At 46.6% G+C, this 19380-nt stretch overlaps 1 protein-coding gene across 2 annotated transcripts in view; it reads right to left on the reverse strand.

Moving 5' to 3' along the window:
• USP10 (ubiquitin specific peptidase 10) overlaps window positions 1–19380 on the reverse strand; it is a 201214-nt gene that overhangs the window by 147393 nt on the left and 34441 nt on the right. For both annotated transcript variants that reach the window (XM_029608088.1, XM_029608089.1), the window contains exons 2-3: window positions 15303–15371; window positions 11991–12051 (exon numbers count right to left, since the gene is read on the reverse strand). In XM_029608088.1, the coding sequence (XP_029463948.1) occupies window positions 11991–12051; window positions 15303–15371 (130 nt within the window). The remainder of the gene's footprint in view (window positions 1–11990; window positions 12052–15302; window positions 15372–19380) is intronic.

Raw genomic sequence — 19380 nt, forward strand, 5'->3', positions numbered from 1 at the left:
AACTTTCTTGCACATAGTAAGGTGGCAATCACCGCTGTAGAATATCCATGCTTCAGCAAGCAAGCCCTCTCAAGGGCCATACCGTAAGACAAAACAGAGTCAGATCTTCACGAAAACAGGTTCCTGCCACAACAGATTCCTGTGCCCCGGAAACCGGAGGGGGGAATCTACCAGGAGCCTTCACAGATCTGCACCATAGTCTCCTGGGCCAATCTGGTGCCACCAAAAGCACCATCCCTCTATTACCCTCAACCCTTCAAACTATTCTGCCCAACATGTGCCATGGGGAAAAGGCATACAGCAGCTTGTCTTCTGGCCAGTCCTGCACGCGAGCATTGATACCTAAGGACTTCGGATCGCTCCTGCGACTACAGAATCGAGGAACCTTCGCATTGCAAGAAGTCACCAGCAGGTCTAGAAACAGAAGACCCCAGCAATCCACTATCAGCTGAAACGTCTTGTCCTACAATACCCATTCTCCTGGGTCAGACTCTCCCTGCTGAAAAAGTCAGCTCTTACATTGCCTTTTCCTGAAGTATGCAAGGCTAAGATCTCTTGAAGATGCTCTTCCACCCACTCAATAAGTTGGTCTATCTCCTGCAACACTTGCTGGCTCTTGGTACCTCCCTGCCAATTGATGTAAGCCACTGTCATCGCATTGTCTAACATTACCTGGACCGCTCGACTCTGCAGCATGAACTGAAGGGCATGCCAATCAGACTGCCCGGGCTTCCAGCTGATTGATGTTCCAGAGAGATCCTTTCGTACTACAGAACCCCTGTGCTGTTAGTTCCTGAAAGTCAGCTCCTCAACCCTGGAGGCTGGCATCCATCAACAGTACTCACCAGTCCGGTAATTTCAGGGAAACTCCATTAGATGGTCCGCCTTCAACCACTATTGGAGGTGAGAGCAGACTTCCATTGGCAGGTGGAGCCGAATCGAATAATCTTGAGACTGCAGACTCCAACAAGACAGTAGGGAGCATTGAAGAGGGCGCATATGTAGTCTCGCCCACGGCACCACTTCAAGGGTTGCCGCCATCAGAGTACCTGCAGACAGGACCACACTGTTGGGTGTATAGTGTTCATCAAGAGAAGCACCTGAGTCATCAACTTCTGAATAAGAGCTTCCGGCAGGAAAATCTTGCCTTGCTTCGTGTTGAACAAAACACCCAGATACTCTGACGACTGAGATGGCTCAAGACTGCTCTTGGATAGGTTCACCACCCAACCAAGCTCCTGCAACAGGGGGAGATCACCTTGCAGGTCACCAGGCAGCTCTCTTCTAGAGACTTGGCCCTAATCAGCCAGTCGTCCAAAGACAGATGTACCAGGATTCCATCCTCTCTCAACTCTGCCGCCGCCACCACCATAACCTTGGAAAAAGATCTGGGAGAAAAGCCAGATGAAAAAGCAGCACCCGAAACAGATAATGGCATCCCAACACCTTGAAATGCAGAAATCGTTGGTACTCCAATTGGTTGTGAATATGGAGGTATGCCTCAGACAGATCCAAGGAGGTCAGAAATTACCCAACAGCACTGCCATTATCACTGAACGCAATGGTTCCATGCGAAAATGAGTCACTCACAAATGATGGTTGACCCCTTTGAGATCCAGTATGGGGACAAAAACCCTCCTTTTCTTGGGCACAATGTAATAAATGGAATATCGTCCCATATTTTCTTGAGACGTGGGCACTGGTACCACAGCCCTCAGACTGAGGAGTCATGCCAATGTACACTCCACTATCTGCTTCTTCTGCAGAGAGTGGCAGGACACCATGAACACATCCTGAGGAAGTGCGAAACTCTAGTGCATATCCCTTTCATATCACCTCCAGGACCCACTGATCCCATGTGATTTCGACCCACCTCTGATAAAGGAGAGAGGCACCCTCCGTATCTCCTATTCCCGGGGGTGGGTCATAAAACCTTTATTGGGAGGCTTGGTAGCCACTACCTGAGCCCACGCCCCGCCTGGGCTGTCTGGGACAAAGAGACAGACCTACCAAAAGGTCGAATCCTCTGAAAGGTCAATCCTCTGTAGGGTCGAAAACATTTGGAACCCCTGGTGCGACCCATCATGCCAAAAGGGCATGGCGTCTGCTTTTTATCCTCCGGCAACAGAGGAACCAGGGATTCGCCCCACTTACTGGCCAGTTTCTCCAACTCACTCCCAAACAAAAGGGAACCTTTAAAAGGCAATTTCATAAGATTAGCCGTGGAGGTCACATCAGGCGACCAATTTCTCAGCCACAACTTTCACCTGGATGCTATTCCTGAAGTACGAAACAAATCATAGCCTGCATCTGCTAAAAAGGGGGCAGCTGGATCCATAACTGCCCTGGAATTCACTCCAGTCATTGTCCTCCTCAGAGAGAAGTAAACAAGAGCGAGCCACCAGGGAACAACAAGAAGCTATCTGCTTCAAATGCTTGCTTAAGAATGGTCTCAATCCTATCATGCACATCCTTCAAGGCCGCTCCTCCCTCCACAGTGATAGTCATCTGCTTAGAGACAGCACAGACAAGCACATCCACTTTCAGAAAAGGCAGACGTTCTTTCACCACTGAGTCCAGGCCATACAAAGCCGAACACCCTTGAAATTTGCCTCCAGGGCGTCCCAGTCAAGATCAATCAATTCTTGAATGGCTTCCATAACAGGGAAAAATAAGAGGCTTTACGCAAAGAAACCAAATGGAGAAATTACTTACCAGATAATTTCGTTTTCCTTAGTGTAGACAGATGGTCTCAGGACCAATGGGTATAGTGCTCTTCTGCTAGCAGATAGGAGACTGAGTCAGATTTCAAAGCTGACGTCACTCTAGATATACCCCTGCAGTAACCTCAGCTTTTCAGTATTCTCTTCGAAAAGCCATTGTGGATATATCTTTGCTTAAATAACTTGATTAAACTTGAGTACAACTTGAACTGGTTCAACTAATTTCCAAACTGGAGATCGCCAGTGCACTCAACCAATTAACATCGACACCAGACAAACTGTGGGTGTCTTGAACTAGGGGGTAGGCTGCAGCTTACCGTATTTGCTTAGTCTCGAGGTTTGCTATCCGAAGTTCTCCTTTTCCGGGGCAGCCGTGGGCGGGATGCTGAATCCATCTGTCTATACTAAGGAAAACGAAATTATCAGGTAAGTAATTTCTCCATTTCCTAGCGTGTTGCCTGATGGACTCAGGACCAATGGGATGTACAAAAGCTACTCCCAGACAGGGCAGGAGGCTGCCTGTGGCCCACTTAATACTGCCCTTGCGAAGGCCGCATCTTCTTGGGCCTGAACATCCAGGGGGTAGAACCTGGAGAAGGTGTGTATGGAGGACCACGTCGCCACCCAACAGATCTCGGCGGACGACAGCAGCTTGGTTTCTGCCCAAGAGACTGCCTGGGCCCTCTCAGAATGAGCCTTAACCTGTAGAGGTAAGGGCTTTCCTGCTTCTATGTAGGCTGCCTTGATTACTTCTTTGATCCAGCAGGCTATGGTCGCCCACAAGGCCGCTTCTCCTTGTTTCTTCCCACTGTGAAGAACGAACAAGCGATCCGTTTTGCGCACCGGTTCCGATCTTTCAAGGTATCGCACCAGGAGTCTACTGACATTTAGATGGCGAAGGCGGCGTGAGTCTTCAGAGTCCTTATGTTCATCCGGAGATGGTTTGGTTCAAGTGAAACTCTGAAACCACTTTCGGTAGGAAGGAGGGGACGGTGCGCAGTTGTATGGCTCCAGGCGTGAACCTAAGGAACGGTTCCCGACAGGATAGTGCTTGTAGTTCGGAGATGTGACGAGCTGAACATATTGCCACCAGTAATGCAGTCTTCAATGTTAAGAGGCGTAGGGACAGACCACGTGTTGGTCTGAAGGAAGACCAAGCTAGGAAGTCTAATACTAGATTGACATTCCATAGCGGCACTGGCCACTTTAGGGGTGGTCGGAGTTGTTTAACCCCTTTCAGGAAATGGGACAAGTCCGGATGGGTTGATAGCCAGATACCATCCACTTCTGCTCTGAAGCAGGCCAGTGCAGCTACTTGGACCTAGAGGGAGTTGAGAGATAACCCTTTCTTCATACCGTCCCGTAGGAACTCCAGAATCATGGGAATTTTGGCTGCCCGCTGGAGGATCCCGCGGTCCTCACACCAGGCTTCGAATACTCTCCAGATCCGTATGTATGACAGGGATGTGGAGAACTTGCGTGCTCGGAGCAGGGTGTCAATCACGGCCTTTGAGTAACCGCGCTTCTTCAAGCGAGTCCTCTCAAGGGCCAGACCGTGAGAGAATAGAGACGGATCTTCGTGGAGAATCAGACCCTGCCAGAGAAGGTCCCTGAGTGGAGGTAGGCACAGAGGGTTCCCCGCAAGGAGTCTTTGCATGTCTGCGTTCCATGGGAGTCTTGGCCAATCCGGGGCCACTAGTAGAACTAGCCCCTGTGATGTTCTATCTTCCGGATGACCCTGCCCAGTAGTGGCCATGGGGGGAAAGCATACAGTACATCCTGCTCTGGCCAAGCCTGGACGACAGCGTTGATTCCTTGGGTTTGTGGCTCTCGTCTGCAACTGAAAAACCTTGGGACTTGGGCACTGAGACGGGTGGCCAGTAGATCCTTGGCTGGGAAGCCCCAGCGATTTACTATCAGTTGGAAGGCTCTGGTCAACAGCTTCCATTCCCCCAGGTCCAGGCTCTCTCTGCTGAGGAAGTCTGCTGAGACGTCTTTTTCTGCGATGTGGGAGGCCGAGATGCCTTGTAAGTTTATCTCCGCCCATGCCATGAGAGGGTCTATCTCCAGAGACACCTGCTGGCTCTTGGTTCCTCCCTGGCGGTTGATATAAGCAACCATTGTCGCGTTGTCAGACATTACTCGAATTGCTTTGCCTCGGATTCTGTGTCTGAATCGCAGGCACTAGTCTGACTGCTCGAGCTTCCAGGCGGTTTTATGTTCCATTCCGCCTCTTTCTTGTTCCATTGGTTCCTGGGCCGTCAGTTCCTGACAATGGGCTCCACATCCTCGCAGGCTCGCATCCATGGTGAGCAAGATCCAGTTCGGTGGGGATAGGCTTACTCTTCTGCTTAGGTGGTCTTCCTGTAGCCACCACTGGAGCTGAAAACTTACTTCTGCTGGTAGTTGGAGGCGAAATGAGTAGTCCTGGGACAGTGGGTTCCATCGTGACAGTAATGAGCGCTGGAGCGATCGCATATGGGCCCTTGCCCATGGAACGACCTCCAGGGTTGATGCCATGAGGCCGAGGACTTGAAGATAGTCCCATACCTTGGGGCGTGCATTGGTCATCAACAGTCGTAATTGTTCCATCAGTTTCCTTCTCCTTGGAGGAGGTGGGAAGACTTTGTTCTGTTTGGTGTTCGTTGCAACCGGACTCAGACTGCTTCGTCCTACGTGTCTCACCTTTTTTAATGCTTTCTCCACCAGCCTCGGGAAGACGGCGACTGCCGCGTCTTCTTGCCGCGTCTTCTTGCCGCTTTCACCGGCGCCCCCAGAGCAGCTATGGCAAGGCATTCCACCATGATTTATCTGAGGGCCTCCTAGAATGCGCTCGCCACCCACATCCATATTCTAGTGATGGCGCAAACCTCAGGGACATTCCCCTGGAGTGACGTCACAACATCCGGGTATATAGGTTGCCCATTTGCTAACTGAACTTTGAGTTAGCAAGGATTGGATTGGACTCGTCTGGTCTAAGCTACTCTGCCGCTTCTTGCTGCTGCCAGAAGCTCTCCCCACCCTTCGGGGTTTACTAACTTGGGTACCTGCTCCTCGGGGGCCCTATGCTTCTTTCCAGGTGCCTATCCAGTATCCAGGTACTCGCTCCTCGAGGGCCTAAGTTGTGTACCTTGGTGCCTTCTATCAATACCTCTACCTGCTGGGAACTCTACCAACACAGCTACAAAAGAGTGAGTAACAAACATCTTTCAGTCTGTCTCACCTACAGCTCCTTATTGGAAATCTGCATTGGAGCTCCCTACACCACCATTGTGGGATGGATCTCCTCCGCTGAGGACCCAGGACTGCTGCTGCAAGAATCTACTCTCTACTGCCACCTCTGGCCAACTCTACAAGCTGTATAATAAAACTTTTCTCTGTGTTTGTGCATCTGAGTCTAGCCCAGTACTGCAGCTCCACCCCGTGGGCGCATCCATCACTGCAATACCTAAGAATCCAAACACCTCAAAACCATAACAGTATTGAAACGGGACCCCAGTTACACTAGCGATTGAGGGCTGCAGACTGCTCTTGCCCGAGTTCACGACCCAACCAAGTTCCTGCAGTAGGAAAAGTGCTCCTAACTGCAGCCTGCTAGTCACCTGCCAGCTCTCTTCTGAAGACTTTGCCCTGATTAGTCAATCGTCCAGGTAAGGGTGTACCAGAATCCTTTCCTTCCTCGCCATGACCACTATGATTTTGGTGAAAGTTCTGGGGGCGGTTGCTAGGCCGAAGGGTAGCACTCAGAGCTGATAATGGTGACCCAATATCGCAAAGCGCAGGAAGTGCTGGTGATCCTGATGAACTGGGACGTGAAGGTAGGCTTCGGAAAGGTCCAGGGATGTTAGAAACTTTCACGGTTGTACTGCCATTATTACGGAGTGAAGAGTTTCCATGCGGAAGTGTAGAACCTGCAGATGACGGTTGATGTTCTTGAGGTCCAAGATGGGCTGGAATGATCCTTTTTGGGAACGATAAAATAAATGGAATAGTGCCCTGTATTTTGTTGGGGGGTGGGAACCGGAGTTACTGCCTTCAGACAGCGTAGTCTTGTTAGAGTGGTTTCTACTGCCATTCTCTTGGAGTGGGAGTGGCAGTGTGACATTATAAATTTGTCTCGAGAGATGCTGCAGAACTCCAGAGAGTAACCTTCTCGAATAATGTTTAGAACCCATTTGTCCAATGTTATCTCGACCCATCTTTGGTAGAAGAGGGCAAGTCGACCCCCTATATCTTCTTCCTGTGGATAGGTCGGCCCATTCTCATTGTGGAGCACGGCTGGAGCCTGCCCCCCTCTTGGTCTGTCTGTTCCGAAAGGGCTGGGAATTTCCGGAGGGACGAGGTGCCTGGAACTGAGAGTTCCTGTAGGGTCTAAAGCGCTGCGAGATCCTCTGCCCTTGGTTCTTCTGGGGGAGGGACGCTGAGACCTTTTATTCCTATCTTCCGGTAGCCAAGGCACTGGGGATTCACCCCATTTGCTGGCTAACTTCTTCAATTCGCTTCCGAACAAGAGAGCTCCTTTAAAGGGCATTCTTGTGAGATTCACTTTAGAGGTCGCGTCAGCAGACCAATTCCGCAGCCATAGTTGTCGTCTGGCTGCCACTACCGAGGCTACTCCTCTGGCTGAGGTACGCACCAGGTCTGAGCTTGCGTCAGTGAGAAAGGCTGCTGCAGGTTCCATGGTCTCACCGGTACAGGTTCCGGAGTTATTTGCCTCTCTCGAGAGGAGCAAGCAGGAATGTGCCACCAGGGCGCAGCAGGAAGCAATCTGCAGTGTCACTGCTGTTGCGTCAAAGGCCTGCTTAAGGATGGATTCCAATCGTCTGTACTGAGTATCCTTCAAAGCAGTCCCCCCCTCAACGGGAATCGTTCACTTTGAGACAGCACAGACCATAGCGTCCACTTTCGGGAAATGCAGGCGTTCCTTGGACACTGGTTCTATGGGGTATAGGGCTTCCAAGGTCAGACTCCCTTTGAAGCTGGCCTCTGAGGCATCCCATTCCAAGTCAATCAGTTCCTGGATTGGCTTCCATCATTGGAAAGTAGCATGAGGCCTTACGAAGGAGCACCAAGATGGGGTTCTTCTTTGATTCCGCCATAGGGTCTGTGCCAGGAATAGCCAGCATCTTGTAATTCGTCCTTGTGGAAGAAGCCAAGCATGGTTCGGTATGGTTCCATTCCTGGAGGGATTTCTCCTTCTTCCAGGGAGTCACTCTCGTCATCTGAGGTGTCTGGATCCCTGTTAGGGAAGTTTTTGGTTAGGCGAGGCATGACTCGAGGCATCTGAGCCAGCCCGGGAGGATCTTGTGCTTCCAGCACTGGTTGAGCCTGAGGCGCAGCTAGGGCTGATTGCGCCTGAACGAAGGAATGCAGCCCTTGGAAAAATTCCAACCAGGAGAAGGTCCCTGGGTCCATGTTAATCCCAGGGGGAGTCGGAGTAGGGGCCCCCAGAGGTGCCCTCCTGTGGGGAAGCCATCTCAGAGATGAAAAGGTCCGAGGAGCTATTGTCAGTAGTTCCAAACCATCTCCCGACAGTAAGGGACCAGCCTTTAGTTCCCCCTGGGCTTCCTTCACAATGTTGACACAGGCAGGACTCCAATTCAGGCTGCGCATCTCTTATGTGGCAGGCTGTACAAAGAGAGTGCCTTCTGGCCTTCTTGGGTGCTGGTGCCCTTGTCTCTATGTTTGCGCGTGCGTGCAGTTGTAAACTCGGCTGAGTGTAGATATGCGCATGGGTGCATACTGGACGTGCACAAGTTAGGCGCCTTGGCTGCCCAGCCTGCCCAGCACCAACCGCCGGTTGAGAAGGGAAGATGGCGCCACCCGAGGGTCTCCAGGTGTGTGGACCCTTGCACCATATGGGGGCCTAGCCCAAGCAAGGCTGCTCTACCCGATCGGTGCTCCCTTCTAACCTCGCCAGGGACAGATTCGGTACAGTAATCCGAGCTCTGGAGACCTGAATTTAAAGATTTTTCCTTACCTGCTCTCAGTGTTTACAGATCGTGTGTCAGACAGTCTCCAGCTGCAGGGAGAGAGGGAATTACTTTCACCGCCGTGCTCGTTTCTGCACCCACTGCCTTTCAGTCACACTGGGGGCTAAGTCCACGCCGGGAACCAGCTGCCGGACCAAGGTAAACCTCTGAGGGATATCTGAGATCACCTCAGGAATTCTCGAATGGGGGAGGGACACTTAGGTATCACCGCAGGAGAGCAGGGCTCAATCTTCCTTAAGGTAAATTTTGTTTCTTCTTTACTGTAACACTATTCTAGTGTGTGGGATAGTGTCCACATCTGCTAGGAGTCTGAGAGATACTGAAGAGCTGAGGTTACTGCAGGGGTATATCTAGAGTGACGTCAGCTTTGAAATTTGACTCCATCTCCCATCTGCTAGCAGAAGAGTACAATACCCATTGGTCCTGAGCTCATCTGGATAGACGCTAAGAAAATGGGATTTTTCTTTGGCTCAGATATGGAATCTGCCCCAGGTACTCCCAGAATCTTCAACATCTGGGAAATCAGAGCCGGTGGCTCATTTCTGTGAAAGAACTGCAACACAGTCCTAGTACCAGACCTGGAGGAATTTTCCTGTACTCCCATCAAGAACAGCCTCATCATCAGTGCCATCTGGATTCATATCAGGAGGACCTACTGCCAATTTGGGTGTACTTCGACGCTCAATAGTAGTACTGGATGAGGGAGAGGCCACTGACTGCGATTCTGACCTGACAGGATTGGACAGGGCTGAGGACTGTCTGAAAAAAGGATTGTAATCCTTGAAAAAAATTCTACCCAAGAAAAGGCAGAAGGATCCATGCCAAACCAGAAGGCACCTGTGAGGCCCACTGAGCTACTGTCCCCTGCTGACAAACCAGTTAAGGAAGTTCCAAAGTCAGACGCCCCTCCTAACATATCCTTACCCAGGCCAACATCAGGCTGGGAAGAAACAGTAAAATCAGAGGAAGATAATTCTCCCTGAGCCTCTAAGCAGCAAAATGTAAGCGTATAAAATTTAGGCACCCAAAGGCTGGGTGTCATAAAACTAGGCACATTTTCACAGCACCAAACTTAAGTGCACAACCAATAAATCCCAGATTGTATGCACAAGCAGGGTGCCCAAAGAAACTGGGTGCACAACTTGGATGCACTTGGCTTCTCTGCAGCCAAACAGAAGAAAAGCACGTGAAGATGCCACCACGGCCTACCACAGTGCACAGAAGAAAGCCTAACCATGGTGCCTAGCCCACCCAGGCTGCTCAACCCGCCAGGCAGCCCAAGTCCCTTAACCTCCCATGGGACTGGGAACAAAAGTCAGAATGGTGTGCCAAGCATGGAGCCCGGAGGAAGGGGGAAGGCCAACAAATAAACCTTCTAATCTGCTTTTCTCTCTCTCTCTTTTTTTTTTTTTTTAAACCTTACCTGAGCTCGGCCTCTCCCAGCTGAGTACAGAGATGGTCTCTGGCTGCGGGGGAGAGGGTATATACCGTCACTTGTGCGCTCTGCTTCATGCACCCATTGTCTTTCAGCTGTTTTAATCAGCTAAGTCCACGCCGGCTAAGAAAACCAGCTACCGGACCAAGGAACTCATCTGAGGGACCACAGAAATCACCTCAGGAATTCTCAACTTGAGGGACCACTTGGTATCACTGCAGGAGAGCAGGGCGAATTAAATCTATTTCTTCTCTAAAATTTGAAACAATCCCCAGTAGGGAATTGCAAGTCCACCATCTGCTGGAGAAGGAGAATACTGGCAAGCTGGTGTCACTGCAGAAGAATGTATACTGTGACGTCAGAGTTTGCTCCATCTCCATCTGCCAGTAAAGATGCATACTCCACTGGTCCTGAATCCATCTGGCTGGGAGCTAGGAAAGGAATGATATCCTACAGTCAAGCTTGTGTGACTGACTGCCGAAATATATCTTTAGCAGCATACATCATAAGAAATGCCATACTTGGCCGGACCAAGCTCCATCAAGTCTGGCATCCTGTCTCTGACAGTGGCCAATCCAGGTTACAAATACCCAGCAGATCCCCAAAAGATCTTTTCCTTGTTGTTCATACTTTGTGATAAGTGATGGCTTTCCCAAGCCTACTTGGCTAATAATTGATGGACTTTTCCTCCAGGAACTTGTCCAAGCCTCTTTTAAACCCCACTATGCTCTTCACCCTAGGCAGAGTAGATAAGCTAGTTAGTTTTTATAAGCTATGTTACTATGAAGACGACTCCGGTTTGAGATGAAAAGGGGGGGGATTTTAGGTAACTATTTCTTTTTAAATGTTTGGTACTAAGTTTAATTTCACTTGGAAATGAATCTGAACTAAAGCATGCATGCGAAGACAAATGAAAATTTGCTTACTGAGTTTTCAAATCCTAAGTTAGTAAAGGCAGACTTATTTTGATTATAATCTTCAAGCTAATTCATTTTCTAGTGGCAGATTACACATGGTGACTTATCAGTGAGGCATTAAGCAAATTAAAAAAAAATGGCAGGCACAGACTTTTTTCATGAAGTGCTTACAATTTTTGAAATCTCCTATGTAGCTGTCCTGTCATTATGAAGCAGAAAAAACAGATACCCCTCTACAGGTATCACAGTCTGTCACTTTGTTTGTATACAACATGGCGTGGGAAGGTTTTTCTCTTCTTGCTCCTTTGGGCTTCCAGCTCAATGGGAATAGGACTCTATTAGGATCCAGGGGCATTCAGCCATAACTACCCCATTTTTGTACGCCCCATTCCCAGCGCAATAGTCTTGGGGCAAGACCCACAAACTGTGGCTTCCGCCAAAATCAAGCTAATTTGGACCACAAGTCTTCCCACAAGATGTTTCTGCTAAGTGATGGCCAAGACTTCCTCCCCACTCCCATCCAAGGGATATGAATGCTGCTTCTGCAGCATCCCTGATCAATCCAGGGAGCAGAAAGCCAGCCTGAGACTCAAACTTGCCAATGAGCCACTGGACTGGCCTGGAGAAGATAAGTGGAATAAAGGTAAGTGCCAACACATAATTATATATATACACACATACATATATACATACACACACATACATACATATATAGATATATACACACAAACAAGAAACACTCCTTAAGGAGTGGAGTAAAAGCACAATTTATTTATTCCAAATATATATAGCGAGGCAGCATGCTAGAGAGCGAGCGCAAGAGCGAGCGAGAAAACAAGGGAGGGAAGAAACAGGTAAGCAGTTACCTGAGGAATCTAGCAAGTACTGCTGTTTTTAAGGCCAATAAGGTGCAATTTCTTACCATCATGGAGCTCATCGGTGGACTGAGTACCAAATGAAACTGTTTCATTGTATGGAGGAAGCTGTGTGCACAAAAAATAATTTGCATAAAATAGTTAAAAGAAAAATGGCACTAGATACAGTAATATTTTATACAAAGTAAGCTACTAACCTAACTTGCTTCCGATTTATCAAGTCTATTGACTGTACTCTCATAAAGGACACATTTAGGACTATACCAGCAGATCAGCAAATGGTAGATGCAAATTCCAATTCTGTTGCCAGATTTAATATTGTGATCTCAGTTTCTGAATTCAGCAAGGCAAGATAATGAAGAATCTGATGAGATGAACAGGTGAAAAAATATTTAGAAAACTTGGTCATCAGTTTTTTGGGGGGGGGTTTAGGTGACAGGGCAAACTAAATTTTTTTTTTTTTTTGGCTCAATTTCTTTTAATTCCTTTCTTTCATTTTTACTTTACTTTTTTTTTTCATTTTTTGTGCCTTTTGCTTGTTAGCTCTTTTTAGATTGGAAAATTTTCATCTGTGTTTTATTTTATTTATCTATTTTACCTTCCCTCCTAACCTCTCTTCTGTTTTAGCAGCAAGTAGCCCTGGCAGCTCCTAAGCCTGCGCCAGTGTCAGACACCCATTTTTAGGGGCCCAGGAATTTTCCACCTCTAGATGAGATGAGTTCAGGTCTTCCACTGCTAGTAAACACTGGTATGTAGCTCATCTTTTAGCAGTCAAAGGGGTGTTCAAGCAAGGCTTCCATTTCTAATTTTACTACACACATTTATACAATGCTCTTAAAAATGCTGTACATACTTTTATCCATGATACATAAGTCAGCGAAAGGGACAGAGTTATTTCTTAGCCTAGGAAAAAAAAAAAGAACTCCCTACCCTCTACTGCCATGCAACTCAGAGAAAATTAAACACTAGAGTGAAAGTGAATAATAAGATATCCACCATACAGTTCAGCTAACACAAATTTGCTGACATTGCTGGCTAGGCTAACAGAAGATCATAGTTCTATCAAGTCCAATTCTCCAATGGCCTAACAGCTATTTTATGTGGTTATCTGGAGGAAGCAGTAAAAAAAAAAAAAAAAAAAAAAAAGAAAACCACTAGCAGCAGCAAATTCTGAAGGACAGCAGAAAACAGTCCTTCCTGACCCCAAGTATGGTGATTACTTTTAAGTCCTGACATCAGCACTTTTCCCTAAAATCCAACTATGCCATCATATTCCCCAGTCCCTTCTAGCTGCCTTTTAAAACCTTGCCCAATTTACTTTTGACATTCTTTACCGCTATAACCATGACCACCTGGATTACAGAAAGATCACCAGAAAGATCCAATACACTTGTAAAATGTAATTTAAATCTCTTATTTGTTCACTATGGATAATAATCCCATTTGCGACAATATTTCAGCTTTTACAGACCTTTCTGTCCCATTTAACAACTTACTGGTCCTTTCTGTCCTGTCTCTTTCACAGGGATAGCCTCTTTAAAAGGGGGGGCCCTAAACTGCACCCCACCCTTTAACAAAAGCTGTTATACAGCGCTTGTAAAATCCAGTAAGCCTTACTCAAAGGAATCCAGCACAACCCTCGAGATGGAGCAGTGAACTCAATGTTATCACATCCTTGATGTGCACGGTTTGACTTTAAATAGATTTCAATAAACGTTTTCAGCTACAGTATGGCATGGGTTTTATTCAGACGAACACTGTACAATTTTATTATACTCTCCAAATTAGGTTCTCAGGAGAAGAGAGTGACAGTGCTTACAAAAAGTAAAAAGGTTGCCACAATATAGTGACCAAGAGAAGTTTCAGTGTACAGTAATGTTATTTAATGAAAAGCATGAAGAAAAGATAGAGCCAATGGTCAAAACAAATAAAATATTCTGTGAGGGGGGGAACACTTTCATACATGTATAAATATTTATGAAACTATCTGGTATATATTGGTTACCTGATTATAATCAAAAGTAGAGTGCACAGCAACTGCTACGTCGTCTCTGCTGAACGGGCTTGAAATCATAGACACTACTGCTTTTACTAAATGTCATTCTCTCTCTAGTTCTTGTAAGTGTCCTCTCCCTATTCCCAAAGAGAATACTATACAAGCAGCCCAACAGAGTCTGGAGGCAATCAGTGAAACTGTTTTACAAACTAATGTATTACAACTCACAGCCAGCATGCCCATCTTTGCACCGATTGTTGTATTTAACTCTGCTCCTATATGAGGACATCTAAAATGCTAAAACTTTTCTTTGTGCTATTTTATAGGCGCATCTTAATTATAGCACATAATCTGAAAATCAAGGAGTCTGTATAAAAACAAGCTGGCTGTCATTTTCCATATTACATGCTCCACCTACCAAAGCTTCAAATACAAGACCTGAAGATATTTGTACTTTCTAGGATAGGGAAATTGAGTTAGGGAGAAATAATGAAAGGGAGAAGTTAATAAGTACCATTCAACACATGATGGATTATCATATGTAGTCTTTTCACAAAAGGACAGATTTACTCCAGGATTGGGTAAAAGGAATAGTGAAACAAAGTGTAACAATGCTTCACTTACATGACTACTGCATTGTCAAACAAGTTAACTAGTTTTGTAAGCAAAAGATCATCTCCAGAGAGATTCCATCTTCAAAAATATAGAAAAATGCTCAAGTGAAGCTCTTCATCCACTGCAAGGTCTCATCCTATGCACGCTAATAGGTACAAAACTATCCTAAATAATCTACCCAACTTTCAGCAAAGTTTAACCTCTGTTTTGCTGTCATTTTCTTTTTCAAATGTAACTGCTTAATGGTACAACAAAGCTAAAGAAAATAAAAAAAACTTAGTATTGTTAATAGTCAAGAGAATGCATATTTATAGCACTTAGTAATGGTTCTCATAACCAGCTTCTCAATCAACAGTTTAACATGAGATGGAAAGGTGTTTTTTTTGTTGATTGCTAGGTGGTGGCAGATAAAATCCATCCAATACTACAATCATTTAGCTCTCAGAGGACATCAGTTGATCTTTTTCCTCAGGTAAATATTCTGTTTTCATTTCAGGACAGGTAAAGAGCTGGAGAGGACTTCCTGTCTCAGTGCAGTTTTTATTTGCTGCATGGTGCAAAAACACCACTTCACAAAATACAGGGAACATCTGACATCTCCAAAGCAACTGGTGCAAGAGTCAGAAGTAACAGTCTGAAAATTTAGCAACCATGTTCCCCCCACCCACCCCCCACTCTTTCCCAATTCACATTTTCATTGCCTATAAATTGTTTTTAGATTCTGTTAAATAAAGAAGAAAATTCTTACCTCAACTGTGCATTTAGGAGCCACAAAAAATTGATTGAATTCGTCAGGGCTGAACTCCCCAAAAATATACTGCAAAGAAAGAAAAAAAAAAAAGGATCAGAGTTGCAAACTAGCAAATTCTGTACAAACTAGCCCTTGCAATCTGCACCATTAGTAAATTAACAGCAAGCATTCTTGTATTACTATTAATATTCTAGAAAAGAAAACAAACAAAATTGTATTTCTCAAGATGACCCATCCGTGACCATCACCAGTAACAGAATATAGGACATAGAATAAGTACATTAATAATAAAACACTCCAAAAAAAATTCCAGATAATTACTTTTGGATAGTAAAGGCAAGTTTGCTTACCATAAACGGTGTTTCCGTAGACAGCAGGATGAATTAGCCATGCTGTCATGGGAACTGTCGTTCAGGGCCCAGGAGGCGGAGCTTCAGAAGTAGAATACAGAGCTTTGCTCTGTGCGGCTGCTTTCCCGCGCAGCAGAAGAGATTCTCCTCAGTCTGTGATTAAGTAGGATTCGTTGTCTGCCTATCCAGGGAGGTGGGTGGGTCAGCATGGCTAATTCATCCTGCTATCTACGGAAACACGGTTTACGGTAAGCAAACTTGCTTTTTCCTGTTGATAGCAGGGCTGAATTAGCCATGCTGTCATGGGAGTCCCAAGCTCCCTATCACGCTAAGTAGCATGGTACACACCATGTTCTTCACCAATTGAAAGGGTATTTACTGAGTCCTAGTAACCCAGGTAACTTTTTCTTTTTTTTTTTTTTTTTTTAAGTGATCTTGGTGGTGGATAGTGCAGACTAGGCTTAATGAATGACAGAGTGTAGTATGGCTTTGCCCACAGCCGCATCTGCTGCCGTCTGTTGATCTACACAATAGCGAGAGGTGAAAGTGTGTAAAGATGACCATGTTGCTGCTTTACAAATGTCAATAGGCTTGACTCCATGGAGGTGTGCCACCAAGGCCGCCATCGCTCATACTTGATGTGCATTCAGGTTAGAGGTTAGGACTACCTTGCACTTGTGGTAACAGAACTGGATACATTGAGCAATCCAACTGGAAATAGTTTGTTTTGCTACCAGGAGCGCTGGAGCATTTGGATTAAATGAGACGAACAATTGTGATGCTCTGGAAGTAGAATGTGTTCTAGATTTGTAATAAGCCAGTGCTCTCTTACAGGCGCAGGATCACCTTGTTATGGTGAAATTACAAATAGGGACTGTAATGCACCAGTGCTTGAACGCGCTGACGTTACCATGACCAGGAAAAAATCTCTCATGTGGAAAGTAGTTATGTGCGCAGATTCAATTGGCTCGAATGGAGATGGCATAAGTTGTTCCAGGACAATACTGAGATCCCAGGATATCGGTGGTTTGGTGACTGGAGGTCGCAAACGTATAAGACCTCTGAAAAATTTTGATACGATTGGATGCATCGAAATGGATTGACCTCCGTGCAGTCTATGGTATGCTGCTATAGCACTGAGATGTACTCGAATTGAAGAGGTGACGAGACCGGCTGTGTATAGGGTGTGGAGATAGTCCAAGAGTGTCTCCGGCGAACAATCTATGGGTTGGTACCCATGAGTTAGACACCAGTTGGCATAACGTTTCCACTTGAAACTGTAGTTACGGGTTGTGGATGGTTTTCTAGTGTAACAGTATGTCCTGAGCCGCCATGGATATACCCTGCTCAGTCAAAAGGAGCCGTTCAATCACCACGCCATCAAGTGGAGGGATGCTTGCATCGGATGCAAGAGCGTCCCTTCTTGTGTTAGAAGATCTACTTGAGGTGGTAGTGTGAATGGTTCATCGATGGACAGATCGAGAAGGTAAGTGTACCACAATTGTGTGGGCCAAGCTGGTGCCAGTAAAATCATCTGTGCCGCATCCCGTATGCACTTTTGTATAGTCTTCGTGATGAGTGGAATTGGAGGAAAGGCATACATGAGAGGTTCTGTCCATGGAAACAGGAACGCATCTTGCGCTACTCTGTGATTGCTACTCCAAACGGAGCAGAAGCGAGGAACTTTTGCGTTGTGTTCTGTAGCGAACAGATCTATTGAGGGTGTTCCCCATTTCCGGAAGACAGTTAATACCACCTGGTGATTCAATTCCCATTCGTGAGGGTAGAAAATCCGACTGAGCCTGTCCGCCCGAGTGTTCACCACACCTGGTAGGTATGTGGCCTGTACCTGTATACGGTGCCGATGTGCTTGGTCCAGAATCTGAATCGTCTCCTTGCACAGTATCCAGGAACCGGAACCGCCTTGTTTATTTATACAAAACATGGCTACTTGATTGTCGGTATAGACCATGATCAGTCATCCTTGTTGATGGGGGAGGAACATGCCAATTGCATTCTTGATCACTCGGAGTTCCAGCAAGTTGATCTGTAGGAGCTGTTCTTGTGGGGACCATAACCCTTGAGCCTGCAATTGATCCAAATGTGCTCCCCATCCTTTGTGGGAGGCATCAGTGGTCAGGACTGCATTGTGTGGAGGTGGGGTAAACCATGCTCCTTTCGTTAGTGTTCTGGGTTTCAATCACCAGTCCAAATCTTTTATCATTTCTGCAGTGAGGGATATTTGCTTCGCGAGAGGTTGCGAATGTTGTCTCCACAGCCTCTTCAGTCCCCATGGCAAGCGGCGCATGTGTAATCTTGTGTTGGGAACTATATAGATGGCTGCTGCCATGTGTCCCAGTGCTGTGAGAACTTGGTGCGCTGGAGAGATCATAATATCCGACGCATCTCCACTCTCCTGTCTTGAGGAAGAAATGCTCGTGTCCTGATGGTATCCAAGCGGGCACCAATGAATTGAAGAATCTGCGTTGGCTCGAAAATACATTTCTGAAAATTGACCAGTATCCCCAGCCGATCCAAGCACTGGAGTGCCTGGTGTAGATGGTGGCGGAGCATTTCGGGATGCGATGCCACTAGCAGCCAATCGTCCAGATACAGAAAAATGCGGATGCCTAGCTTCCGTAGATGCGCCACTACTGCCATGCATTTTGTGAAAACTCTGGGGGCCGCCGAGAGACCAAATGGGAGGACCTTGTATTTATAATGTTGGTTCTGAAATTGGAAGGAGAGGTATCATCACGTAGATGGGTTGATTGATATGTGCATGTACGCATCCTTCAGATCGATGGAACACATCCAGTCGTTGAGTTGCAGAAGTGGTAGAATATTCTTTAAGGATACCATCTTGAATTTTTCTTTGGTTAAGTGTTTGTTGAGCTCCCGCAGATCTAAAATTGGCCGGTGACCTCCTGTCTTTTTTGGAATGAGGAAGTATGTTGAATAAAAACCCTTGTGTCGAGCATACGGTGGAATCAAATGGATTGCTCATTGTTTCTGAAGGGATAGTATCTCTTCCCGTAGTAGTGATTGATGTGGATGGTGTACTTTGCAGACAGGATGCGGGAATTGACGTTTTGTCACAAACTGTAGTTGGTATCCCCTTTCCACTACTTCCAGAACCCACTGGTCTGATGTTATCTTCTTCCATTCGACTTATCGAGTCGTGATTCTGCCCGGCGGATATAGACAGGGTAGTGGTGGTAGTATCTCTAAAAGGAGGACTGTGGCTTGGCAGAAGACGTAGCTTGTTGATTCTGTGGGGGTTGCCCTCTGCGGCGGCCCCTAAGCTGCTGTGCTTGATTTTGTGGTGGTTGTTGTTTAGCACGCTGCGGCGGAAGATAAGGTTGAGGTCGATAGGACGAGTATTGTCGCATCGGCCTAGTCGGATAGGATTGTCTGCGCCCTGAAGTGTAGTATTTTCTTTGTGATTAAAATCTGGATGGCTGAGTCAGGGACTGGACCGCTGCTGCCTGTTCCTTTAAGTTTGCTACTGTTTCTTGGAATCTATCCCCAAAGAGATTATCCCCCTTGCAAGGGAGATTGGCAAGTTTTGAGTGTAGGTCTTCCTGGATGGCGCTAGAGCGAAGCCATGCAAGCCTTCTCGCCGAGGCAGATATGCGAGAAGAAGTTTCAGAGGATTCATAAATTGTCCTTAATAGGTGTCAGATACCTTCTTCCATATCGTTTAGTTGATGACTGGACTGTGT

This window comes from Rhinatrema bivittatum, chromosome 7 (assembly GCF_901001135.1).
Source record: "Rhinatrema bivittatum chromosome 7, aRhiBiv1.1, whole genome shotgun sequence".
Lineage (NCBI taxonomy): Eukaryota > Metazoa > Chordata > Amphibia > Gymnophiona > Rhinatrematidae > Rhinatrema > Rhinatrema bivittatum.